Source organism: Amphimedon queenslandica, unplaced genomic scaffold (genome assembly GCF_000090795.2).
Source record: "Amphimedon queenslandica unplaced genomic scaffold, v1.1 AMPQUscaffold_13277, whole genome shotgun sequence".
Classification (NCBI taxonomy): Eukaryota; Metazoa; Porifera; class Demospongiae; order Haplosclerida; family Niphatidae; genus Amphimedon; species Amphimedon queenslandica.
The window spans coordinates 15606-37322 of NW_003546487.1; the positions used below are offsets into that span (position 1 = coordinate 15606).

The 21717-nt window shown below is 36.9% G+C and overlaps 4 protein-coding genes across 5 annotated transcripts in view; 2 read left to right on the top strand and 2 right to left on the bottom strand.

The window, feature by feature from the left end:
* The first annotated feature begins 1968 nt into the window (after positions 1 to 1968).
* LOC109583836 (uncharacterized) lies at positions 1969 to 4528 on the top strand. Its single transcript, XM_019999323.1, has 2 exons — positions 1969 to 3793; positions 3918 to 4528. The coding sequence occupies exons 1-2, from the start codon at positions 1985 to 1987 to the stop codon at positions 4413 to 4415; spliced, it is 2307 nt and encodes a 768-aa protein (XP_019854882.1). The 5' UTR covers positions 1969 to 1984; the 3' UTR covers positions 4416 to 4528.
* An 83-nt stretch (positions 4529 to 4611) lies between these two features.
* LOC109583837 (uncharacterized) lies at positions 4612 to 6194 on the top strand. Its single transcript, XM_019999324.1, has 2 exons — positions 4612 to 4855; positions 4901 to 6194. The coding sequence occupies exons 1-2, from the start codon at positions 4805 to 4807 to the stop codon at positions 6023 to 6025; spliced, it is 1176 nt and encodes a 391-aa protein (XP_019854883.1). The 5' UTR covers positions 4612 to 4804; the 3' UTR covers positions 6026 to 6194.
* Positions 6195 to 6785: 591 nt separating this feature from the next.
* On the bottom strand, positions 6786 to 20373 carry LOC100634781 (DEAD-box ATP-dependent RNA helicase 37-like). Of its 2 annotated transcripts, none has more exons than XM_019999320.1 (17): positions 20173 to 20373; positions 19600 to 19750; positions 19341 to 19418; positions 19155 to 19208; positions 19016 to 19057; positions 18864 to 18944; positions 17050 to 17157; positions 15894 to 15968; positions 15382 to 15639; positions 14274 to 14578; positions 11669 to 11953; positions 10134 to 10308; positions 9849 to 9983; positions 8880 to 8979; positions 8284 to 8554; positions 7724 to 7825; positions 6786 to 7326 (listed from the first exon to the last, which is right to left on the bottom strand). In XM_019999320.1, the coding sequence occupies exons 1-17, from the start codon at positions 20218 to 20220 to the stop codon at positions 7141 to 7143; spliced, it is 2454 nt and encodes an 817-aa protein (XP_019854879.1). In that variant the 5' UTR covers positions 20221 to 20373; the 3' UTR covers positions 6786 to 7140. The 2 variants fall into 2 exon arrangements, with proteins under 2 accessions (XP_019854879.1, XP_019854878.1); XM_019999319.1 differs by having other exon boundaries at positions 19152 to 19208.
* Positions 20374 to 21351: 978 nt separating this feature from the next.
* Positions 21352 to 21717, bottom strand: part of LOC105313566 (uncharacterized) — a 4751-nt gene continuing 4385 nt past the window's right edge. Inside the window, exon 7 of the mRNA XM_019999305.1 lies at positions 21352 to 21375. Within this exon, the coding sequence (XP_019854864.1) occupies positions 21352 to 21375 (24 nt within the window). The remainder of the gene's footprint in view (positions 21376 to 21717) is intronic.

Consider the following 21717-nt stretch of genomic DNA (forward strand, 5'->3'; position numbering starts at 1 on the left):
TTCTACTTTTCGGCCATCTTAAACTGTATTGAATCAATTTTTGCAGATTTTATTTTCGTGGATTTTAAAAAATGAGAAATCCACGGAAATTTTGGGCCACGAAAATTATCCACTATACGGTAGGTTAGGTTTTACATAATTTTTTTAAACATAAAATGATAAGTAAAGAAATTTGTTTGCATAAAATGATAGTAATAGCACTCTTATGGGGAAAGAACTTTGATTAGAATGGAAATTAAGAAAAACAGGCACCTAACTGCAATTTACACATCAATAATGTTATATAAACTTAAGAGATAGTGAAAGCTACCTCAAACATGTGCAATTACTAACAATATAAACAAAGTAGTTATTACTATGCGTAGCAAGTGTTCAAAGATGGAGCTGGAGAAGAAGATGACTATTCCTATAAACATACTATTAATCCTATCAGTTGTACTAGTAGTATCTACATTGACTGGATCTACTAACAATTACTACAATGGTAAGATACTGACTACTATACTAATGGATAATATACCTGTTTGAATCATATATACTATCAACAACAAGAACCTACTAATAATAAAGGATCATTCACTGATTGTTGTAAGTTCAGTAATACACTATTGATCTAGAATGGAAAGTATATCTTTATTAAAGCTCTCACTCATAAATTTCTTGAAGTCTATAACATTACAATAACTCCCTCTTATACATTACAACGTGGGAAACCATTTACTTTCAAAGGACAATTGAAGATAAGTAAGTGGCCATAAATGCAATGTCTGATACAAAAAATGTTCTTTCACATTCAGACAAAAACTTTAAACATATTATTGTACATATTTTTAGAGAAAAAAATTGAATGGGCAGTAATTCGGATACAAACTATATTTAACAGCAATAAAAATCACATTAACATCACAATCGTTGACATGAAATTAAACTTCTGTGACTACTGTGTTGAAATAATACACCACTACTGTCCATTGCAGCCTGGAGTGTACCAGATTAATCATACTGATATTGTACCAAGGCTATTCTGGCAGGTCTGTTATCATATACTGGTTTATTTTGTGGTGCAAATTTTTTTGCAAATCCTACATTTCTAAAATTTTGCAGAATAAATTTTTGCAAATAGCTTTCAAACTGCCACGTGGCAATGAAGATGCAGAAATTTGTGATTTAAATTTTTTCAAATTGAGTAAAAAAACACATAATTTGAAATATTTTACTATGAAAATAAACCTGTTTATGGTACTAAAAGAGCATTTTTTAAGTTTGCAAATTTCTGTATTGATTATAGGGTCAGTATTATTTCAAAGCTACAGTGTACAATGACAAAGGAAACCAAATGTACTGTGGAGAAGATAAATTTGAAATTAATTAATTTTAAAAGTGACAATTATAGTGCCGGAAATTAATTATTAAGTTCTGTTAAATTTAATAATAGCAAAGTCATACACAGATATAATAGCCACATCAATTTATATCAATTAACACAAAGGAGATTTAAGATTAGAAGATATGATAATAGTAATATAGGGCAATGGCAGATCTGGGAGATGGGAAAACACATATTTATGGTTATGTACCTGTAATCCTCTATTTTATATTTCCTTTTATCCTTAATCGTACTTCTTAGAATTGGGATGAAAAATCTTTTGTGAATTGAGTAAGTCCATTATTTGTCCAGAGTGCCCTACCTTCGGTCACTGAAGGCTCTGAAACTTTTCTAAATTAATATATTACAGAGTTTTAAAATTCATACAGCAGTTAGGTAGTTTACCTCAAAGCATGGAACATCTATCTATGCTCAAATCATAGATATTAGAGGTTATATTAGAGATATTGGGTTACATAGTCTCTAATAACAATCCAAGCCACGATGTTGCACGTGGGCTGCTATTATTATTATTATTATTATTATAATTATAAACCAAACCCACTTACTTAGGCGTGGCTCATTTCAATGAATCTCATTAACGCTGACACCTTTGCAATGAAGCTGCAGCCACCTCTATATCTCCTTTTCTCTCTCCTTTTCCAGCTCGGGCTGAGCGAGCCTGTCGAAAACTTTGAAGTAAAAGTAGACAACGAAGGTGGATTCCAGCTCTACCTGTCCGGGAAGCTCTGGTTCAATAATGCTGATGCATGGTTCAGAGCAAATAACAAATGGTACTCTACAGCAGACAAGACACTCACTTTAGTTAATACAAGCAACTCAACCGGTAGACTGGACTGGGGACCAATGAACATATACTTTTACACCTGGAAGACGAGTGATGGAGGAATGCAGTTCACAACATACTCTGTGGTCTTTACTGAAGTACCTGCAGTCATCTTTGGACAGCAATGGGATGATGGAGGCAACTCCACAAGCACCGGTAATAGTGATGATGTTATCTCAAGATGGCCGGCTTTCAAAGTTGAGGACTTAGGATTGACCCGTGGGTATGCATCTTGGGGCGGGGGACAGATAGGGAGTACCCCAATTGGAGTATTTGATTCGTCGCTGAAGGAGATTTATAAAGGAATGGAGGGCGGACTACCTCTTGTAGTGTTTGATTCTGATATGGAGAACACAGTGGTAATATCACCACAGAATACATTCATGTCTTCACACCATGAGGTATGGAAACCAGACGGATACCAAGTCCCTGTATTTGCAACTGGTATACTAGGATCAGTTGATACAGTCCCTAAAGGATATGCAATGGAGACTCTAATGGTTGCTGGTCAGAACCTCACTGACACTATGGATAAATGGGGAAGACTCTTACGTAAAAGATACAAGAAAGATGAGATGTATAGACTTAACGATTACTCTATTAAGTACCTTGGATACTACACAGATAATGGCGCTTGCTATCATTATTCCACTGGAAAGTTTGATAACTATGAAGATGCCATGCTGGCCATTAAAAAAGAAGCAGATGACAAGGGCATACCTTTCAGATACCTGCAGCTTGACTCATGGTGGTACTACAAAGGGGATCATGATGGAGTCAAAAACTGGACAGCCATGACTACTGTCTTCCCTCACGGTATTGAGTATGTCTCACAGAAAACCGGTTGGCCCATTGTCGCTCACAACAGGTTCTTCTCAGTCGATACTGACTACGCCAAGCAAAATGGAGGCCCTTTTAACTTTATCATTGACTCTGGCCAGATTGCTCTACCTGATGATCCCTCATTCTGGCAGTTCCTCCTTTCATCAGCAAGAGACCAATGGAACCTTTGGACCTATGAGCAAGATTGGCTCTTGACAGAATCTGGAAAACTCAAAGAGCTGCAAATTGATCTTAATCTGGGTCAGACATGGCTGGGACAAATGGGAGAAGCAGCTAAAGAAGAAGGACTCACTATACAGTATTGCATGGCTTGGCCTAGGCACGTGCTGCAGGCAGTGATGATACCAGTAGTGACACAGACTAGGGCCAGTGGTGACTATCATCCTGGTAAAAGCCAATGGAAGATTGGAGACTCTAGCATACTCCTTCACTCGCTTGGGATTGCTCCTTTTAAAGACAACTTTCACTCAAATCCAGTCGGCGAGAAGGATTGTGCAGCAAGCAGCCCAGAACCTAGTCCTTCATTGCATGCGTTTGTATCAGTGTTGAGCACAGGGCCAGTGGGACCAGGTGATGCTGCAGGCTATGCTGATAAAGACCTCATTCTTACTACGTGCATGAGTGATGGGCTCATACTGAAGCCCTCAAAGCCTGCAATGTCTCTAGACTCTACATTCGTTCAACGTGCCTTTGGTAAGGGAGGGCCTGATGGATACCTCACAGCAACTTACACTGAAGTATGAGAGAGAGAAAGAGGAAGAGAGAGAGAGAGAGGGAGAGAGAGAAAGAAAGAAAGAAAGAGAGAGAGTGTGTGTGTGTTTATAAAAGTATAAATATTAATCATTCTATCCTTTTGTTTAGGTCTCAGGTTATACTTGGTACTATGTACTAGGAGCAGAAATAAAAACTGATTATCAAATGTCACTCGCTGAACTACCTCCCAGTCGCATTGGTACCAAGCCTAAGACCTCATTCCCAGAATCAATAGCGATACAACATGACCCCGGCAAAGGAGTATCTAACTTTGTAAAAATATCAGACGCTAGCACAAAGTTAACCATATCATCGTGTAACGTAACAGACTTTCAATACTGGTACATAGCTCCTGTGTTACCAGGTGGTGGTGGGGCATTACTGGGAGAGCTGGATAAAGTTGTACCAATATCAGAGCAGAGGGTACTCACTGTTATTCTCTTTGCCGGAACTTATGTTGTTAAGCTAAGAGGAGCTCCCGGTGAAGTAGTATCAATGTCAACATTTGATACTCGTGATAGCAAAACAACCACTATTGATTGTACATTGGATTCTATTGGTACTGGGACGCTAGGGTTCTCTGATGTGAAGAACCTCTCTTGCTAGCTTTATACGTACATACTAGATATTATGAGTCATACTCTTTAGCTGCTGTAATAATAGTACTATGCCTAATTATTTTGTTTTAGCTGAAAAAGTTGTTTTTATATTTTTAAAAAGTGTTATTGTGTTGTTGTACATAAATGCAAGCAGCTTGGCATCTGCCTGATGTGATATCCTTTCATTCCATCTTCTTCTTCCTTTCCCAGAATGACAAATGATTACTCACATCCTCCTTTGGTAACTCATGCATGTTTACTACTATAGTTACAGTTTACACCTGATTTGATACATGTTATTAGCAGCTATTGGCAGTGAGGCAGTTGCTGTCTAGCTTTGTGTACACAATCCAAAAGTATATATAACGCTTGGATGATCGACTATACCAGTATCTTATGCACTCCAGTGACCAGCAGCAACCAACAAGACAAGGAAAGCTCATGGCTGTAAGTCAATAAGATATAGTTTGATAAATATCAGCTTCTTTTTAGGATCATGAGCACATTACTGAGTACATACCAAAGATTGTTGTTGTAGAGTTCAATATAATCTTAGCACTCCTGACCCAGATATTCTTCCTCACTGAGGCCAACAGTGAGCTCAGTGGTGTCATAGCCATCACTCTTCTCTCTGGATTTAGTTTCTTGTACATACTCATAATATTCTTCATCATAGCTCGGGATTTCAGACGCAAGGAAAGGTTCCTACGCAAGCACAGCAAGAGTGAGTTCCTCACTAACCTCCTAGCTAACGGGCTCACAGCAGTCAGTGGATTAATGTATCTATTAGGGAACCACATGTCCTTGATATTCCAGTATTACGGGGAGTGGTACGGCTGTGTCGAATCATGCATGAGCCTTGGGATAAATATTTCATCGACGTTCCTCATAACGTCCATACTATTATTTAGACTCATACCAACTTTTGTCAATAAAGCAAAAGTGCTAAGCGATCACACGATGGACAAGTCCAATCAAAACTCCAAGAAGTTTGTTGAGTACAAGTGGTCACCGTGGAAGACCACGGCACAGTCATTAGGATACCTCTTAGAGCTGGATGCATGGTTCACGACAGTCTCTGACCTACCACTGGAATCAGAGAGCTACTGCCCGCAATACATCATAGACCTGGCTTGGGCCATGTTTGTTATTGGGATGATAGTTTGGGGAGCACTTCTGATACTCATTCTGGTCCCCGGCGTCATCAGTTTCCACCAACGAAAAGAGAAGACCTCGATTCATTTTTTTATCGTCTGTCTCAACGTCATACTCCTCTGGATCGTCTCCGGAACTTTCCTTCTCACTGACAACATACAACCTCTTGGCTGCTCCTTTGGGTGTCACTTGGAGGGACTAAGAAATCAAACCTCTTTAAACTTTGAGGGCCACAATCATCATGATCATATCATAAATTGTCATTACGATGCTCTTCATTCAACAAGACTGGTCATCCTGTTCCTGGCTCTTGTATACTACACGTCAATATCAATCGCACTAGTGATTCATTCCTGGCGGAAATATCACGTTTATAAAATACAAATGCACGCAGCAAGAGACAATGATGAGAATGGGATCGAAATCCTCGATATAAAAAATGTAGAGAGCGATAAAGTTTGAGGTTACTTTTTGAAAACAATAATAATAATAACATTCTCAATGCTTATAAACTGCGAGTTTATTAATGATAATAATGTGCACATTTGTCTAAATTGATGTACCTATTACTGATTCATTCAAGGTATGGATGGGTTCAGTTTCAATTTCAAGATGATACAATAACAAATAACTTGTAGCCAGAAGTATTCCCATGTTCATTTCAAATGAAGAAGGCCACCTTTAAAATTGTTTTATGAAGCATCTTTTAAAAAGAAGCTACTGGACCTCGAAACATGTAAAAATCTCAATTTTATAAAACCTTTTTTAGGCACCATTGACTAGATGTTTTATGAACCACCTTTTATAAAGAAACATGTTTCATGGTGTATGGTGGCCTTAACACTGCCATAGTGTGACAAACTTTCCCTGACAACTGAATTGAAAAATGCACCAGTTAAAATTTTAGCAGCATCAGGTGACTATTTGTGCTAATAGGCACTAACTTGACACTAGTCCCAGAAGAAAAAAATGCATTTGTAAACCCAGTACAATGTAGATCTGCCTTGTAGCACTTATATTTCGTGGACATAAGATTTCACAATTTTTCCCACTAAGCATTCACAGATAAAAAATGTTGCAAAATGATTGATTTTGTTCATTGAACAAGTCGTGGCAAGTTAATTTAGCAAACTTTAAAACACTCCACAAAATTAGCAAAATTTATTATCCACAAAATATACAGTCCTATACAGTACTAGCCAAGGCTGATATTTTGGTTCTCTCAAATTGAAACTTTTCATAATCAAAATTTAGATATAACATTGGATCAAATAGAAAATTGATTGATACATTTTAAGTCAAAACTAAATCAACAACAAAAATAATAATAATAACGAAAAACAACAATGATACAACATTATTAGGTCCATAAATGCTTTGATTGTGTGAAACAGTTAGAAGAAATTAACAACAGTAGAACAACAAATGCACATGGTGAGGCAAGCCTTGAAATATATAATGCATTCACTAGTAGTTATAATATAATAATAATAATAATAATAATAGTACAAGTAAGTCTGATTATTCTTAGTCCATGTATAATATAGAGATCTGGAGGTAATATGAGACAGTATAAGCTACCATTCTTCATCTTCTTCTCCCCCTCCTCCTCCTCCTCCTCCGCCCCCTCCCATTCCGGAAGAAGAGGTAAATCCGCCCCCGGAACTCGCTCCCCCGTCTCCAAAATTGTCACTGAATCCTCCGCCACCTCCCCAGGAGCTGCCTCCACTACGACCACCTCTTTGGGAGCCACGCCCACCAGACTAAAGAGTAATACAAAGCAATGGAAGAGAAAACATTTACTAGAAACTAGAAAGAGTAGTACTATTGGCAATTGGCGATTACTGGTAAAAAAATTAATAAACCACAACTGGCAAACCTGCCAATATGAAGCACATAAACATAATGGATGGAATCAAAAACTCACATACATGTATGTACATGTTATAACTAATGATGCTTAAATGACCAACAGATAAAAACATGGCCTGCAAATATTTACATGTACATGTTTCGTAATGAAGTGGGCATCATTAATACAAAGGCGTTAGTTTTTTTAAGTTTTAGTTTTTTAGTTAGTTCAAAGTTTTAGACCGCCAATTTTTCCGGCTATATGGTATATTTGTTAATAAAAAGGTATTTAATTAATTTATGACTTACTCTGATGTCACGAGAGGCAAATTGTCCTCCACTTGGTCCAAAGTTAGTTCCAGCAGCACTTTCAGCACACTCCTCAAGGAAATCAGGTACATCCTGTTCAGCCTGAAAATAGCGATAAATGAATCATAAGTGTAGCTCATTTAAGATTATATTAATAATACACAGAAGTATGTATTTTACAGCATATGTACATGTAATTACTTTAAGGAATGATATTATTAGTCATAAGTATTGTATTTTAAACTGAAGGAGAATTATTAATAACAAATAAATATACACAAGAACTTTAAAAACTTTAAGAATTTCCTACTTTAAAACCACAGGAGAATTAACAGTCTGTATTTAGGACAATTATTAATAATAAATAAAGAAATACACTGTACATGTACAAATTTTTGTCCACCATATACACAAGAGCTTAGAAAACAGCTTTTTATTTCAAATCACAGGAGAATTATTAGTATAATAACACATACATCTAAGTACAAACTACAAACTACAAACTCTTCTCAGACATATAAAATTGAACACAATAACTCCCTCCCTCCCTCCTTCCTTACATCAGTTAATATCTTAACAAGACTCCTAGCCAATGCCATGTCTTTATCTTTCTGAAAAAAGGCGGTAGCCAGTCCTTTATTACCAATACGTCCTGTTCGCCCGATACGGTGAACGTACTCATCAATCTGTTGTGGCAGGTCGTAGTTGATGACGTGCTTCACTTCAGGAATGTCGAGCCCACGGGCAGCGACAGACGTGGCAATGAGGACCGGAGCACGACCGTTTCTGAAATCACGGAGAGCCTCTTCCCGCTCCCTCTGGAAACGATCACTAAAATAATAATAACAATAATAAATAAAATTAATGAACATTCTCCAATTGTTATTTCAATGTATTATGCACAAACACTTACGTATTATAACTGGCAGCTATTGAATGCATGGAGATCAACATAGAAGTAACATGACTAACATACAATGTACATACATAGTCATGCACAAACATTGAAACATTTAATAGTACATTTAAATACACATGTGATGTAGATGTGGCCAATGCACAAATCACAATTGATGCATGTACAGTACTACGTAGATGTGCACGTACATGCAAGCATAAGTATATGCAGTACATGTAAGTACATGTATATACGTACCCATGAATACTAGTGGCTGGGTATCCTGATTGTGATAATGAAGTAGCTAAGAAATCAGCACTTCTCTTTGTCTCTACAAATACCAGCACACGCTCTTGACCTTGAGAGAGAGAGGAGGGGGAAGGAGGGAGAGAAAACAAAGGAGTTGATCTTTTAATGTTGTGTACCAAGTTTGAGGTCAAGTCAATTCTATGAACTTTTATCTGTTAGCCAAAACCCTCTAATATGCACAGGGTATTTCACTAAGTGAAAATTCTCCATTTTAAATACGTTTTCTAATACATATACATTATGTACTTATGCTGTGTAGAAAGTTTGTGTTGATTCCAATTAAAATTGCATTTTTATTTATTTTTAACATTGCTGCAAAATCAAGCAAAAGTCCCTGTACTATATTACAGGGACTTTGACCAAATTTTACCAAAAATGATTTAAGTGAGAATTCTCAATTTTTATTACGTTTTCTAATACATATACATGTATTTATGTTGTGTACAAAGTTTGGGCTGATTCCGATCAAAATTGAATTTTTTATAAATTTTTAAAATTACTCGAAAATCAAACAAAAATCCCTGTACTAGGGACTTTGACCAAATTTTACCAAAAATGACTAAGTGAGAATTCTCAATTGTTATTACGTTTTCTAATACATATACATGTACTTATGTTGTGTAAAAAGTTTGAGCTGATTCCGATCAAAATTGGATTTTTTTATGAATTTCTAAAGTTGCTCCAAAATCAGGCCAAAGTCCCTGTGCTATAGTACAGGGTCTTCGGCCAAATTTTGTCAAAAATAAAAAGTGGAGAATTCTCCATTTTTATAATTGTTCCTGATGCATATACATGTACTTATGTTGTGTAGAAAGTTTGAGCTCGTTCCGATCAAGATTGGATTTTTACTGAATTTTTAAAGTTGCTCCAAAATTGGGCACACAGCAGCAGCACATGCAGGCATGTATAGTGTAGTACCTGCTGACGAGAGTATTTCAATGAGTTTGTCACGTCTCTCGTACTCCCCAATCTCGATGACTTTTTGTTGTATGTCACTAGTGGCCCCTCCCACTCTACCAACTGTAAGGAACAAGTAGTCTTCAAGAAAATCAGCTAAAGAGAGAGAGAGAAATTGATAGTTAATGGAGGAAAGTTTACACGTAAATGTACATTTGTAATATCCACTTCCATTTCTTACACACACACACACACACGCACGCACTCCCTTAGCTCAAATATTCAATCATCAGTCTTTTGTCTTACCAGCAAGTTGCTGGATCTCCTCAGGGAAAGTTGCAGAGAACATAAGAGTCTGTCTCTTTCCTTTTTCCGGCATATCAAAGTCCTGGACAACACGTCTTATCTCAGGACCAAACCCCATATCAAGCATACGGTCAGCTTCATCCAGTATAAATATCTTGATATTATCAAGTAACACCTACACACAGAGAAAAGGAAACAAAAAAGTAAGAGCAAGACAATTGATAATGGATCCATTGTTACTATATGCATGTAGATTACTATATGCATGTAGATAATGCAAGTTGAAGTACTATTACTCCATTAACACTCCAAATAGTAAGAACCTGGCTGGCACTGTGGATACTGTATTTGGCAAAACAAGTCCATAATGAGATCGGCGATAAAACATCACGTGCACATGTTAAAACAGGTTTTTGCAGCTAGTAAAACCGGTTATGCAGCACAGAATATAAAAGGAGAGACAGTGAGTAAGAGAGAGTTAAGTGTATACTTGTCACAGTACATATACTTGTACCAGAGTTACTAAGAGTCACAAGATGAAGGCTGGCATTATATTTATTGTTGTTATATCCTTTGCTTTTATTGCTATAGAAGCAGCTCATGTGCCACAGAAGACAGCAAAGGAGCCACTTTTTGAAGCAACAGAGCCAAAGTCTGGAGAGCCAGCTCTTGAAGCCATGAATGGAGGAGGGCCTTATGGGTTTTGCTGCGATTGCAATAGACACCCCCAATGTATTGGCATGATGCTATGCTGCCAAGATTAGGAAGAATAAAGAGCTGCAGAACTTTCATAAATAATGCTAACTAATAATAACTAATCATAATAATATCAATAAGATATACATGTATATGTACTCTTATTGTTAATTTTGCTATTAAAATAAAATCAGTTCAAAATTGAATTCAACACAGCTACATGCAAGCAACTCCTTGTAGAAACTTTGAGACTTCAAGCAGTACTCAGAGAATGACTTGGCAAAGTTATTATTAAGCAAGTGAACACATCAAACTACATACTCTTACAGTGTGAGTGTGCATACCCATTGCTAAAATTACTAAGAGTGCATATGCAATAAAAGTCCATTTGCACTACTTCTAGCTGTAGAGCCCACATTGTCTTTATTTCTATTGTGAAGATACGTATACCAAATGCTTTTCTCTCTTTTTGCTGTGGCACTCAAGAAGTAGCTCTAAGTTTTTAGCTTATAACAAAAGAGTTTTAGTTGGTTTATTCTGTTAAGTGGGTGATTTATTATTGAGGATAACAACTAAGTAGCTGTTACTCCTTATAAGGAAGGTAAGGCAGATTACTCCTGTTGCAAAGATAGTGGAACCTCATGCAACACATGCAGGAAAGTACAGCCATGATACTTTTCAGAATACTATTACATTGAGTTACTGTAACTATTAGGTGGGATATATAATCACTTCCATTCAGTGATTATATCAGTATAAAATCTGCATTAATTCAGTATAGATTAATTAGTATAGATTTAAGCAATAGTACATGTAGCAATACAAGTTATAAAACTCACTTTCTTTCTCTGTAAGAAGTCAATAAGTCTTCCAGGAGTACAGACCAACATATTGCAGCCTCCTTCAACCTGTCTCAGCTGATGGCCTACGCTAGTACCGCCATAAACCACGACCGGGCGATAAATAGAATTGTGCGTGAACTTCCTAGCCTCATTGTATATCTGTAGTGTGAGTTCCCTTGTGGGAGAGATTATGAGTACTTCCGGCGACTGGGTATCATTTCGGCTGGCGCCTGGGATGTTTTCACTGATGAGACGAGTGATGGAAGGAAGAAGGAATGCAGCCTAGAGAGAGAGAGAGAGAGAGAGAGAGAGAGAGAGAGAGAGAGAGAGAGAGAATTAATTAAAGAAATGTAGTAAAAATTGCCAAAAAGAACAATAAAAAAACTACACTTACACCAAGTCAGTTTGCCACTAGTACTACACACATTATTCAGCTAATGAACATTAGCAGAACTACAGTAAGCAGCTAAGCATACATTTAGGTAAATAATTTGTATAGACATGTACATGTAAATACAAGCTACTTCTACATTGAAATGCATACATGTACATGTATAGACCCCCTAGGCGCTAAGACTATTTTGTATGAATTATTTACGGTAGCCACCCACGATTAAAATTACTGACGTCAAGAAGCTCTCCACATCAAAGGCAGATCAAAGCCCAAGGTGCCGAAATGAAGCATAGCAGGAAAACTATGCTGCAGCAAGAGTTACCTGGTCTATATGATGTAGCCTGGCCTCTATACTTTCCATAAATGCTGCTTGTAAGCCTGTAGTACCTTGTAGCGCTCAGAAAAATGGCCAGGCGGTGTCACCGCCTTTGATTTTCTTTTGATCTCGAGGCCTTCTTGCCGTCAGTAATTTACATCGTGGGTAGATACCGTATAGGAAAATTTTATTCATTATGAATGAATATCATTATTGTAATCATATTCATTGAAAATAATCTTAGCGCCTAGAGGGTCTATATGTACATGTACATGTATATGTACAGTGATTTTCCTTAAACTGGCATGATAGACAAGCAGAAATGTGTTATGAACATGCTCTGTTGTGGTCAGGAATTAAATGGATGCACCTACTTAATACTGACCACAACAGAGCATGTTCATAGCACACTTCTGCTTCTCTATCATGCAACTTTAAGGAAAGTCACTGTAACATATGATGAGTAGCAAATGCCAAGGACATTCAAGAGTATAGAAGAATCATTATAAAGACTGCTTTCCCACCAAATATGTATTTAAAAGTTTAAAGAAAGCAACCACAATTAGTTACACCTTACCCACAAGAGACACAGAGTCAAGGCAAGGTTTCTCAGTATGAACACAATCCTGGTTGATTGTAAAAGCAGTGGCTTGTCCCTCCCACCTTCAGACCTCCCATACACAAACTTGTGGTTGTGTATCCACACTTATTACAAAACCACACTTGAACACAATAGCTGACAAAGGCTTGTACATCATTAAATGAGGTCTGACACAAATTGGATAAAAAGTAATACAAATACATGTTCCCTACTACATCAATTCTATATGTAACATCATATAGAGTGATGTTCCTTAAACTTGCATGATAGAGAAGCAGGAATGTGCTATATGAACATGCTCTAGCTGTTGTGGTCAGTATTAAGTAAGTGCATCCATTTAATTCCTGACCACAACAGAGCATGTACATAACACATTTCTGCTTCTCTATCATGCAAGTTTAAGGAAAATCACTGTACTATTAATGACTAGACTTACTCTTATACAACAGTCAGTTTCTCATGTATGTATAATAAAGTGAAGCTAAGAGTCAGTACTACCAACTAAAAGACTCAACTAAAGCTTGCAATTGCTTCAGTATAGCTATGGCAAAGAGCATGCATAAAGGAATAAGTATTATGAATGATTTTGAAACACAACTTATCAGGTACCATATAGCGGGTTTTTTCCAAGGATAACAAATTTCGCGAATTTCGCGGATTTTTTCATGATTCGCGAAATTAAATTCCTTGAAAATCAATTTAATACGGTACAAAATGGCAGATTAGTGAAAATTCGCGAAAATTAATTCCGCAAACTTCCTGATATGGGTCATTCGCGAAATTTATTATCCTCGAAAAAAAACCCGCTATACGGTATACTATACAAGAAATGTTATACATCACAAAATGTATAAACTATAATTATTATGAAGCAAAGAGCATCTGACAAATAAAAAGGCTTCACTAAAGACTAACATTCCTGTACAGTTGAGGCTGTTGTAAGGAGTCTGTGGGTAACAAGCATTGCCAGTGTAAACCTGTTGTTCTTTTAAGCCAAGGCAATAGGGAATAGGGAAACCTGCCTTAGAGTGACCACTGACCACTGGACAATAACACACAAACCAACAAAATATAATTCTATACATTGTACTAGACTTTGCAATAGCTGGAGTACAGCCATTACAATGATAACTAAAAAGCTTCAACTTTAAATTGCTCCATTCTTGTAAGATGTTATAATACATATGGCATATGTTCTGAATTTAAGTCTAAGCAGATTCCGATCAAAATTAGATTCTTTTATAATAAACTTTTATTGCAAAGTTTACATTTTTATAAACTTATTCCTTACTGTTTTTCCCGAACCGGTCTGAGCACATGCCATTAGATCTCGTCCCTTCATTATAATAGGAATGGAATACTTCTGTACTGGAGTGGGTCTCGTATATTTACACTTTGCAATGTTCTCGCTCGTTGTCTGAAAGAACCCGCACTCGTCAAACGATGTTATGTTCCCGGGAGGATCACGCCCACTCACGTCGACGGGAATATCATCGTATCGATCAAAGTTGATCCCGGCGTTGATGGTTTCAAAAATGGAGCCTTCGTCGTCAGCGGGTGCAGGAGGGATGTAGACTTCGCGACGAGGAGCATCACCTGGTGATAGGAAGAAAGAATAAATAATCACTGTAAGTACTGGCTTAATTAAAGAGTGACATCACTAAGTAAGGTTTACTATCTCATTCATGGCTAGGAGAGAATTCTCCATTTTTAAGATGTTTTCTGGTACATATACATGTATTTATGTTGCATAGAAAGTTTGAGCTAATTCTAACTAAAATTAATTTTTTGGAAGTTGCTCCAAAATTGGGCCCAAGTCCCTTACTATAAGTACAGGGTCACTGGCCAAATTTTACCAAAAATGGCTGGGTGAGATTTTTCCATTATTATAATTTTTCCTGATACATATACATGTTCTTATGTTGTGTGGAAAGTTTGAGTAGTTTCCGATTAAAATTGGATTTATTGTGAATTTTTAAAGTTGCTCCAAAATCGGGCCCAAGTCCCTGTACTATAGTACAGGGACTTTGGCCAAATTTCACCAAAAATGGCTAGGTGAGAATTTTCCATTATTATAATTTTTTCTGATAGATATACATGTTCTTATGTTGTGTGGAAAGTTTGAGCTGGTTCCAATTGAAATTGAATTTTTTATGAATTTTGAAAGTCGCTCCAAAATCGGGTTAAAGTCTTTGTACTATAGTACAGGGACTTTGGCCAAATTTCACCAAAAATGGCCAGGTGAGAATTCTCAATTTTTATGATGTTTTCCAGTACATATACATGTTCTTATGTTGTGTAGAAAGTTTGAGCTGATTTCAATCAAAATTGGATTTTTTACAAGTAAAAGAATGCAAACGATAAAACCATGCACTAATAAATGAATATTCCCCCATTACCTGATTCTTCTTTATCTCCTCCTCCTCCTCTCCTACCAAACCCGCCTCCTCTGCGTTCTTCTCCGTCCCCTCCCTCGTCTTCATTATCGTCGCCTCTTCTAAACCCCCCGCCGCCTCCAGATCTACCACTGAATCCGCCTCCTCTCCTTCCGCCAAAACCACCACCTCCACCACCATCTTGATCGTCATCGTTGCCTCCTCGCCTGCCAAATCCGCCGCCAAAACCTCCGCCACGTCGACTCTCACCATCTTCCCCACCTGCAAACACAAGGAAAAGAACATGTACTTAAATGAAGGACACTCTTTAAATACAAGATACTAATTCACATTTGTACAGAAGTGTATATACATCTTTATAAAAATGGAAGGACAGAAACTTTTGAGTCATTACAAAATCCAAATTTATAGTTTCAACGATATTTATAATTCGATAATGACAATCATATTTGAGATAAAATATTGCTAAAAATATCTTATAAAACTTCATGAAATACAAGCACATGTATACTAACCTCTAAATCCACCGCCTCCAAAACCTCCTCCACTTCTGAATCCACCACCTCTGCTCTCACCACCATCTTCACCATCTACACACACACACACACACAACAATATTACATAAACACAGCAAGAATTTATAAACATAACCATACAATTAATATACAACATGTAGCAGCAACCAATTTAGTTATACACTAGCTGTATCCATGTATAATACGAATATATAGTAAAATACCATTTACATGCAGTATAGCACTAGTACATTAGACAGAAAACAGCTAATATCTAAACACAGCTTACCATGTAAAAGCCACTTTATACACTGTATATATATATATATATATGTACAGTATGCACAATAATAATAATAATAATAATAATAATAATAATAGTAAAATATGGTTTACATACATTACAGTACAAAAGACAATATCTTAAGCAGAACATACAATGCAGCAGCCACCACTCTAGTTACAAACACTGTAAATGTAAGTACAAGTTTACCATTCAGAAGCATCACCGTACATTATTAGATAAAAAACAACTAATGTCCAAACAATATGTAGCAGCCACCAAATTGGTTACATAATAGTATGTACATGTATACCATTAGATTACACTAGGGAATATAGTCAATTTATAATTAATCTATACTCTTCCAGTGTCTGTAATAATAAAAGCAGCTCAAAGAGTTGCAGTGATATGTGTTATGCACATGCTCTGTTGTGGTCAGGAATTAAATGGATGCACCTACTTAATACTGACCACAACAGCTAGAGCATGTTCATAGCACATTCCTGCTTGCTTTACCATATAGCAGGAAATTTTGGAGGGGCTAAAATTTGTCAAATTGCTAAATTTTGGTGATTAGGAGGTTTTAATTTGGTGAATTTGTGGCCACGTGCCATTGAGCATGCATATAATGGCTCAAAATGGTGGATTTTTATTTTGGTGAATGGCTATCAAAACGCCAAATTTGCCATATTTAATCCCCTCTAAAATTTCCCACTATACGTACGGTATCATGCAAATTTAAAGTCTAACACCCAATGGACAACTTTGCAAAGTGATCACAAAGTTGCTTCCAACAAAGTTGCCATAGTGGATGTTGAGCTTAAGAAAAATCACTGTAACAAGTACTGGCCATGCAAGTTATGGTAGACCTACTGTCATTGTCTCTCTGACCACCAAAGCCGCCTCGTCTGCCTCCTCTACCACCAAAACCTCCACCTCTTCCTCCTCTCCTTCCAAAGGCACTCCCTTCACTGTCACCATCTACAGAAGACACACACAATTAACTATACAATGATATCTCTAATTGATACAAACATGCAGTATATATAGAACTATGCATAAGATACATATGCAATAGCAATAAGTAGTACAGTGTATATATGTGTGTACAATTCAATGTAACACTAATGTATATAGCAAGCTGCATATGATGTGAATTGTCAAACGATATGTGTGATTAAATTTGGGGACAAAATAGTAAATAATTATCAAAAAATATATGGAATTAAGCAGACTGCAATATTAAGCTCACCATCCACTATGGCAACTTTGTGGTTACTTTGAAATGTGTCAACTTTGTTACCTGAAATAGAACACTGTTCTATTTCAGGCAACAAAAAATTACTGTTTATTTCAACAAAGCTGCCTAGTGGATTGTAAGGAATGGACAAGCATAAATGAACCCCCTGCCATATTCTACAGTCTATAGATTTCTACAGTCTATAGATAAAACTGTCATTATAGTAAATCATAATGATAAGAGGAATACAAAGAAGCTACAATATTCAGCTGCTAAGGAAGCACCATGACAGCAGACAACATTTTAAAGGCCTTTTCACACTTGTCCACTTTGGAACCAGAATTGCAACCTGCTAAAATAGAATCCTCTTTGGTTGTGTTCACACTATAAGCTACTTGAAAGAATTAAAAGTGAATTAAACTGCATTGGCTTCTACAGGTTATGAATATTTAATCAAGATCAATCCACTTCAATCCACCTCAAACCACCTCAAACCACTTCTGGATGTGGATTGACTGGATCTAGATTCAATCCTGATTCAAGACAAGTGTGAACAAGCCAGTCCTGTTTTAATCCTGGATTTTATCTCATACTGCGTTTACACTAGCTTCTTTAACTGAGCCAGCCCTGTTTAAAGTGGGCCAGCACAGTTTCATTTGATAGTGTAAACAGTAACTAAACTGAGCTGAAGTGAGCTGGGCCAAACCAGGCCAGCATGGTTAGTACAGTAGGGCCAGCTCAGCCTGGTTCAGCACAGTTTGACCCACTTTTGTAGTGTAAACGCAGCATCAATTCTAGATCCAAAGTGGACAAGTGTGAAAAGGCCTTAATAATTAATATCCACTCAGCTAGCAATAAATTTAATAATAAAATTAATATTCTATTAGTGTAATAGTATATCCTTTAACTTCAGCTAGGAGACACTTTAACACTTGGCCCCATCAGACAGTCACACATTAGAGCACTTTAAAGATATGACACATGGCACTCATTAGTGACTCTCTTTATCATTCCAATTGATGTCTATACATCAAGTCAGGGCAGTATCTGTTCACTAGAAGAAGCTACTAACCAGCTTATGCTCAATATGATCCATGTATATGTATACTTAGCTCAGACTTTCTACACAACATAGCAAGTACATGTATATGAGACAGGAATATCCAACTTTTAATTTTAGTAGATATAGAATCACATACACAAGTTAAACTATATGTAGAGAGAGAGAGGGAGAAAGAGAGAGGAAGAGAGAGGGAGAGAGTGAATTCTTCTAACACAAACAGAACAAGCTCAAGCTGTCACACAATCACTATAATAGGATTAGCAGACAATACTAAAACACTAGAACAAGAAGTACAATAGCAACAAGATATCTGTCTATAATCATTTACACTGCAAGCATTATACATTATATTAGATGTGAGTGATTTTAGTGTATAAGACATACCACCATCCCTGTCTCTTCCAAAGCCATTACTACCTCCACCAAATCCACGGCTGCCAAAGCCTCTACTCTCACCGCCTTCATCTGAAGAAAAAAAAGAAAGTTAAAAGTGAAAGTTAAAGAAGTAATGTATAATTATATACAGGCTTAATTACCTCCATCTCTATCACCAAATTTCTTAAAGCCACCACCAAAACCTAATGATAATAATAACTCAATGAAAAGGAGTCAGAATACAAAATAATGACAAATAAAATAAAATGATTATTAAATGTATGACATTATTCTTACCACCACCACCACTGCTGCCACCATTCTTCCAGCCACCTCCTTCACCATCAGAGGAGCCTGCAAATAATATGATAAGAGAGAGAGAGAGAGATAGAGTGAGAGTGAGAGAAAAGAGATATATTTAAAAAACATTCTTATTTAAAAGTGAAGGTGGTGATGTATTTAAAAACAAGAGGAGCTGTTTCTTACCAAATCCTCCTCCTCCTTCTCTTCTTCCGCCTCTCCTACCACCGAAACCTCCTCCTCTTCTACCTCCCTCATCCCCACCTAATTGAACAAAAAAGAACATTAACAGTAATAATCATTCATAATGCATAATGATAATGTACATGTACATTTAAGGAAATAAAGGAAAAAAGCTAAAAAAGAAGAGACATGACAAACAGGATAATCGAAAACTTTTAAATTATAATAAAGAGAGAAAGCAATGATAGAATTGGTTCCTTACCACTTCTACCACCAAATCCACCTCTACCTCCTTTAGCAGAGAATGTCATCGACTCAAACTTTTGTGTTACTTCTTCGGAACTGTTGTTGCCACCCCAACCACCTCCACCAGCATCAGCTCCACCATTACTACTGAAACCAGTAGAGAAAGACTAGGGAGAAGAGAGAGAGAGAGAGAGAGGGAGAGCTTCATTTAAAGACGCTTAAGGTACCAAATGATGACACACACTGCACAGTTAACACACAATAGCTTGGCAGTTTACAAAGGTCACCCTTCCCTACCCCCAGCTGCTAGTAAATAAGGCAACAGGCTGTAAGCACGCAGCAGGAGACACATGTTAGCATTGTGACAATACCAAACCCACTACTGACAACACGTCTCCCGCCAGGTGCCAAAAACATGTACATGTATTAGCAAACACATGTATTAAACTCTAAAAAGCAAAAAAGAAGGTTACATTGGGAATGACTAATAGAGTCTATGGTAAAACCTGGGGGAAGATAAAAGAGGAACAAAAACGAAGTGTTTACACGTTAAAAAGTAGAGGATACAATGTATGTCTTTGGTACTCACTGGCATGACGCCAAGGCTAGGTGGCTCATCGTCCCAATCTTCTGACATTATAACAGAGCTAGGACTGTTTCTTTACAATAAAAGAGGATCACACAAACGACTAGAGAAAGCTCCAGAAGAACTAGAGGAGAAAAGTGAGCAAGATCTCTACTGCCTTCCGATCAAAATGCCAACCTCACGTGGACACTGGACAGTGAACTGAACACACCCGACACGCGTATACGGACGTGTCCAAGAGTTATTTAATTGATTTTAATAATAACTGGTTTATTTCATAACTACTTTTGGCGGGAACACACGTGCAAAAGCATGTCTTCTAAACATCAATTGTACTCCTAGAAACATGTCGTTATACTGGAAACTGAGCATTTGAAATGAGCAGGCTATGATCAAGAATCTTCATTACTGGGACAGACTGGGTTAGTTTCCTATTTATAATTCAATTTTTGCACAGGTAATATAATAATTTTTAATTTTTGATAATTGAGATTATTTATGCACATTTGTCAATGTCTAAAGTAACCATCAATCCTATTTCAGCTAGTTTCTATACTTAATTTTTGTGTTATAAGGCTTGAGGCTAGTTGTAGTAAATTTTTGTATAGTAATTTGGCCAAAGTGATTGATTGGGCCTATGATTGGGCCTATTCCTGGAAGCCAAGCAAAGCTGTTAAGAGTATACCATACTCTAATATCTATATACAGACAAAGCAGCTCATTGTTCATTACTTGGAAGGTACATGTCACTTTGAATCTTTTTCTAAAAAGCATCATGAAGTATATTCTTATTACTTTAATAGTATGCCTTGCTTTTTACTTCACTTCTTCTCTGAGGTATGTTCATATGTTATTAATAGTATCAATAAGCATTAATATATCTATATCTTTTAGTGTGAACAAAACAGAGAGCCCCATTTCGGTTGACATGGCATGTCAGAAGATTCTGTCCCTAGTAGTCTGTTCCTTTCAGTTCTCCAATGTAGCAAATGAAGACTATTATGTCCTCAAGCATGGCACTCCGTTTGAAGGACTCCTTTCTCCATTCATCAGTATATATCATCGTGATCATATTGTGAAATACGAAGGACCTTATGTTTATAATGCTCCCCCAAACAAAGATGATTTTATTCTTATCGAAAGAGGTGCTTCAATATCTACAACTTCTCAAATCAGCAATATCTATTCCTTCAGCTCTAATGGCCTCTACATAATACAATACAACAGTCCACTGAGGGTTATATCAAAAGAAAATTTAGACCTTCAGTCTGGCACTGGTAAAGTACGCGAGATCGAACAAGTTAAAGTTAAAAAGGTCATTCACATGACTTTAAATGTTACAAATCTTCTGCCGCGCAAAGTAACAAAACAACCTACAAAAGGTGACACTGTTAGCATTGCTCACTGTGGTAAGATCAGATTTATTGGGGGGAGCGAGAAAGACCGCAATGAGACCCTCAAGGCACACAAGAGGCTCTGCACAGGATACAAGACAATACTTAGAAGAATGGACTATGAAATTGGTGATTTATTTCATACCTGGTTCCC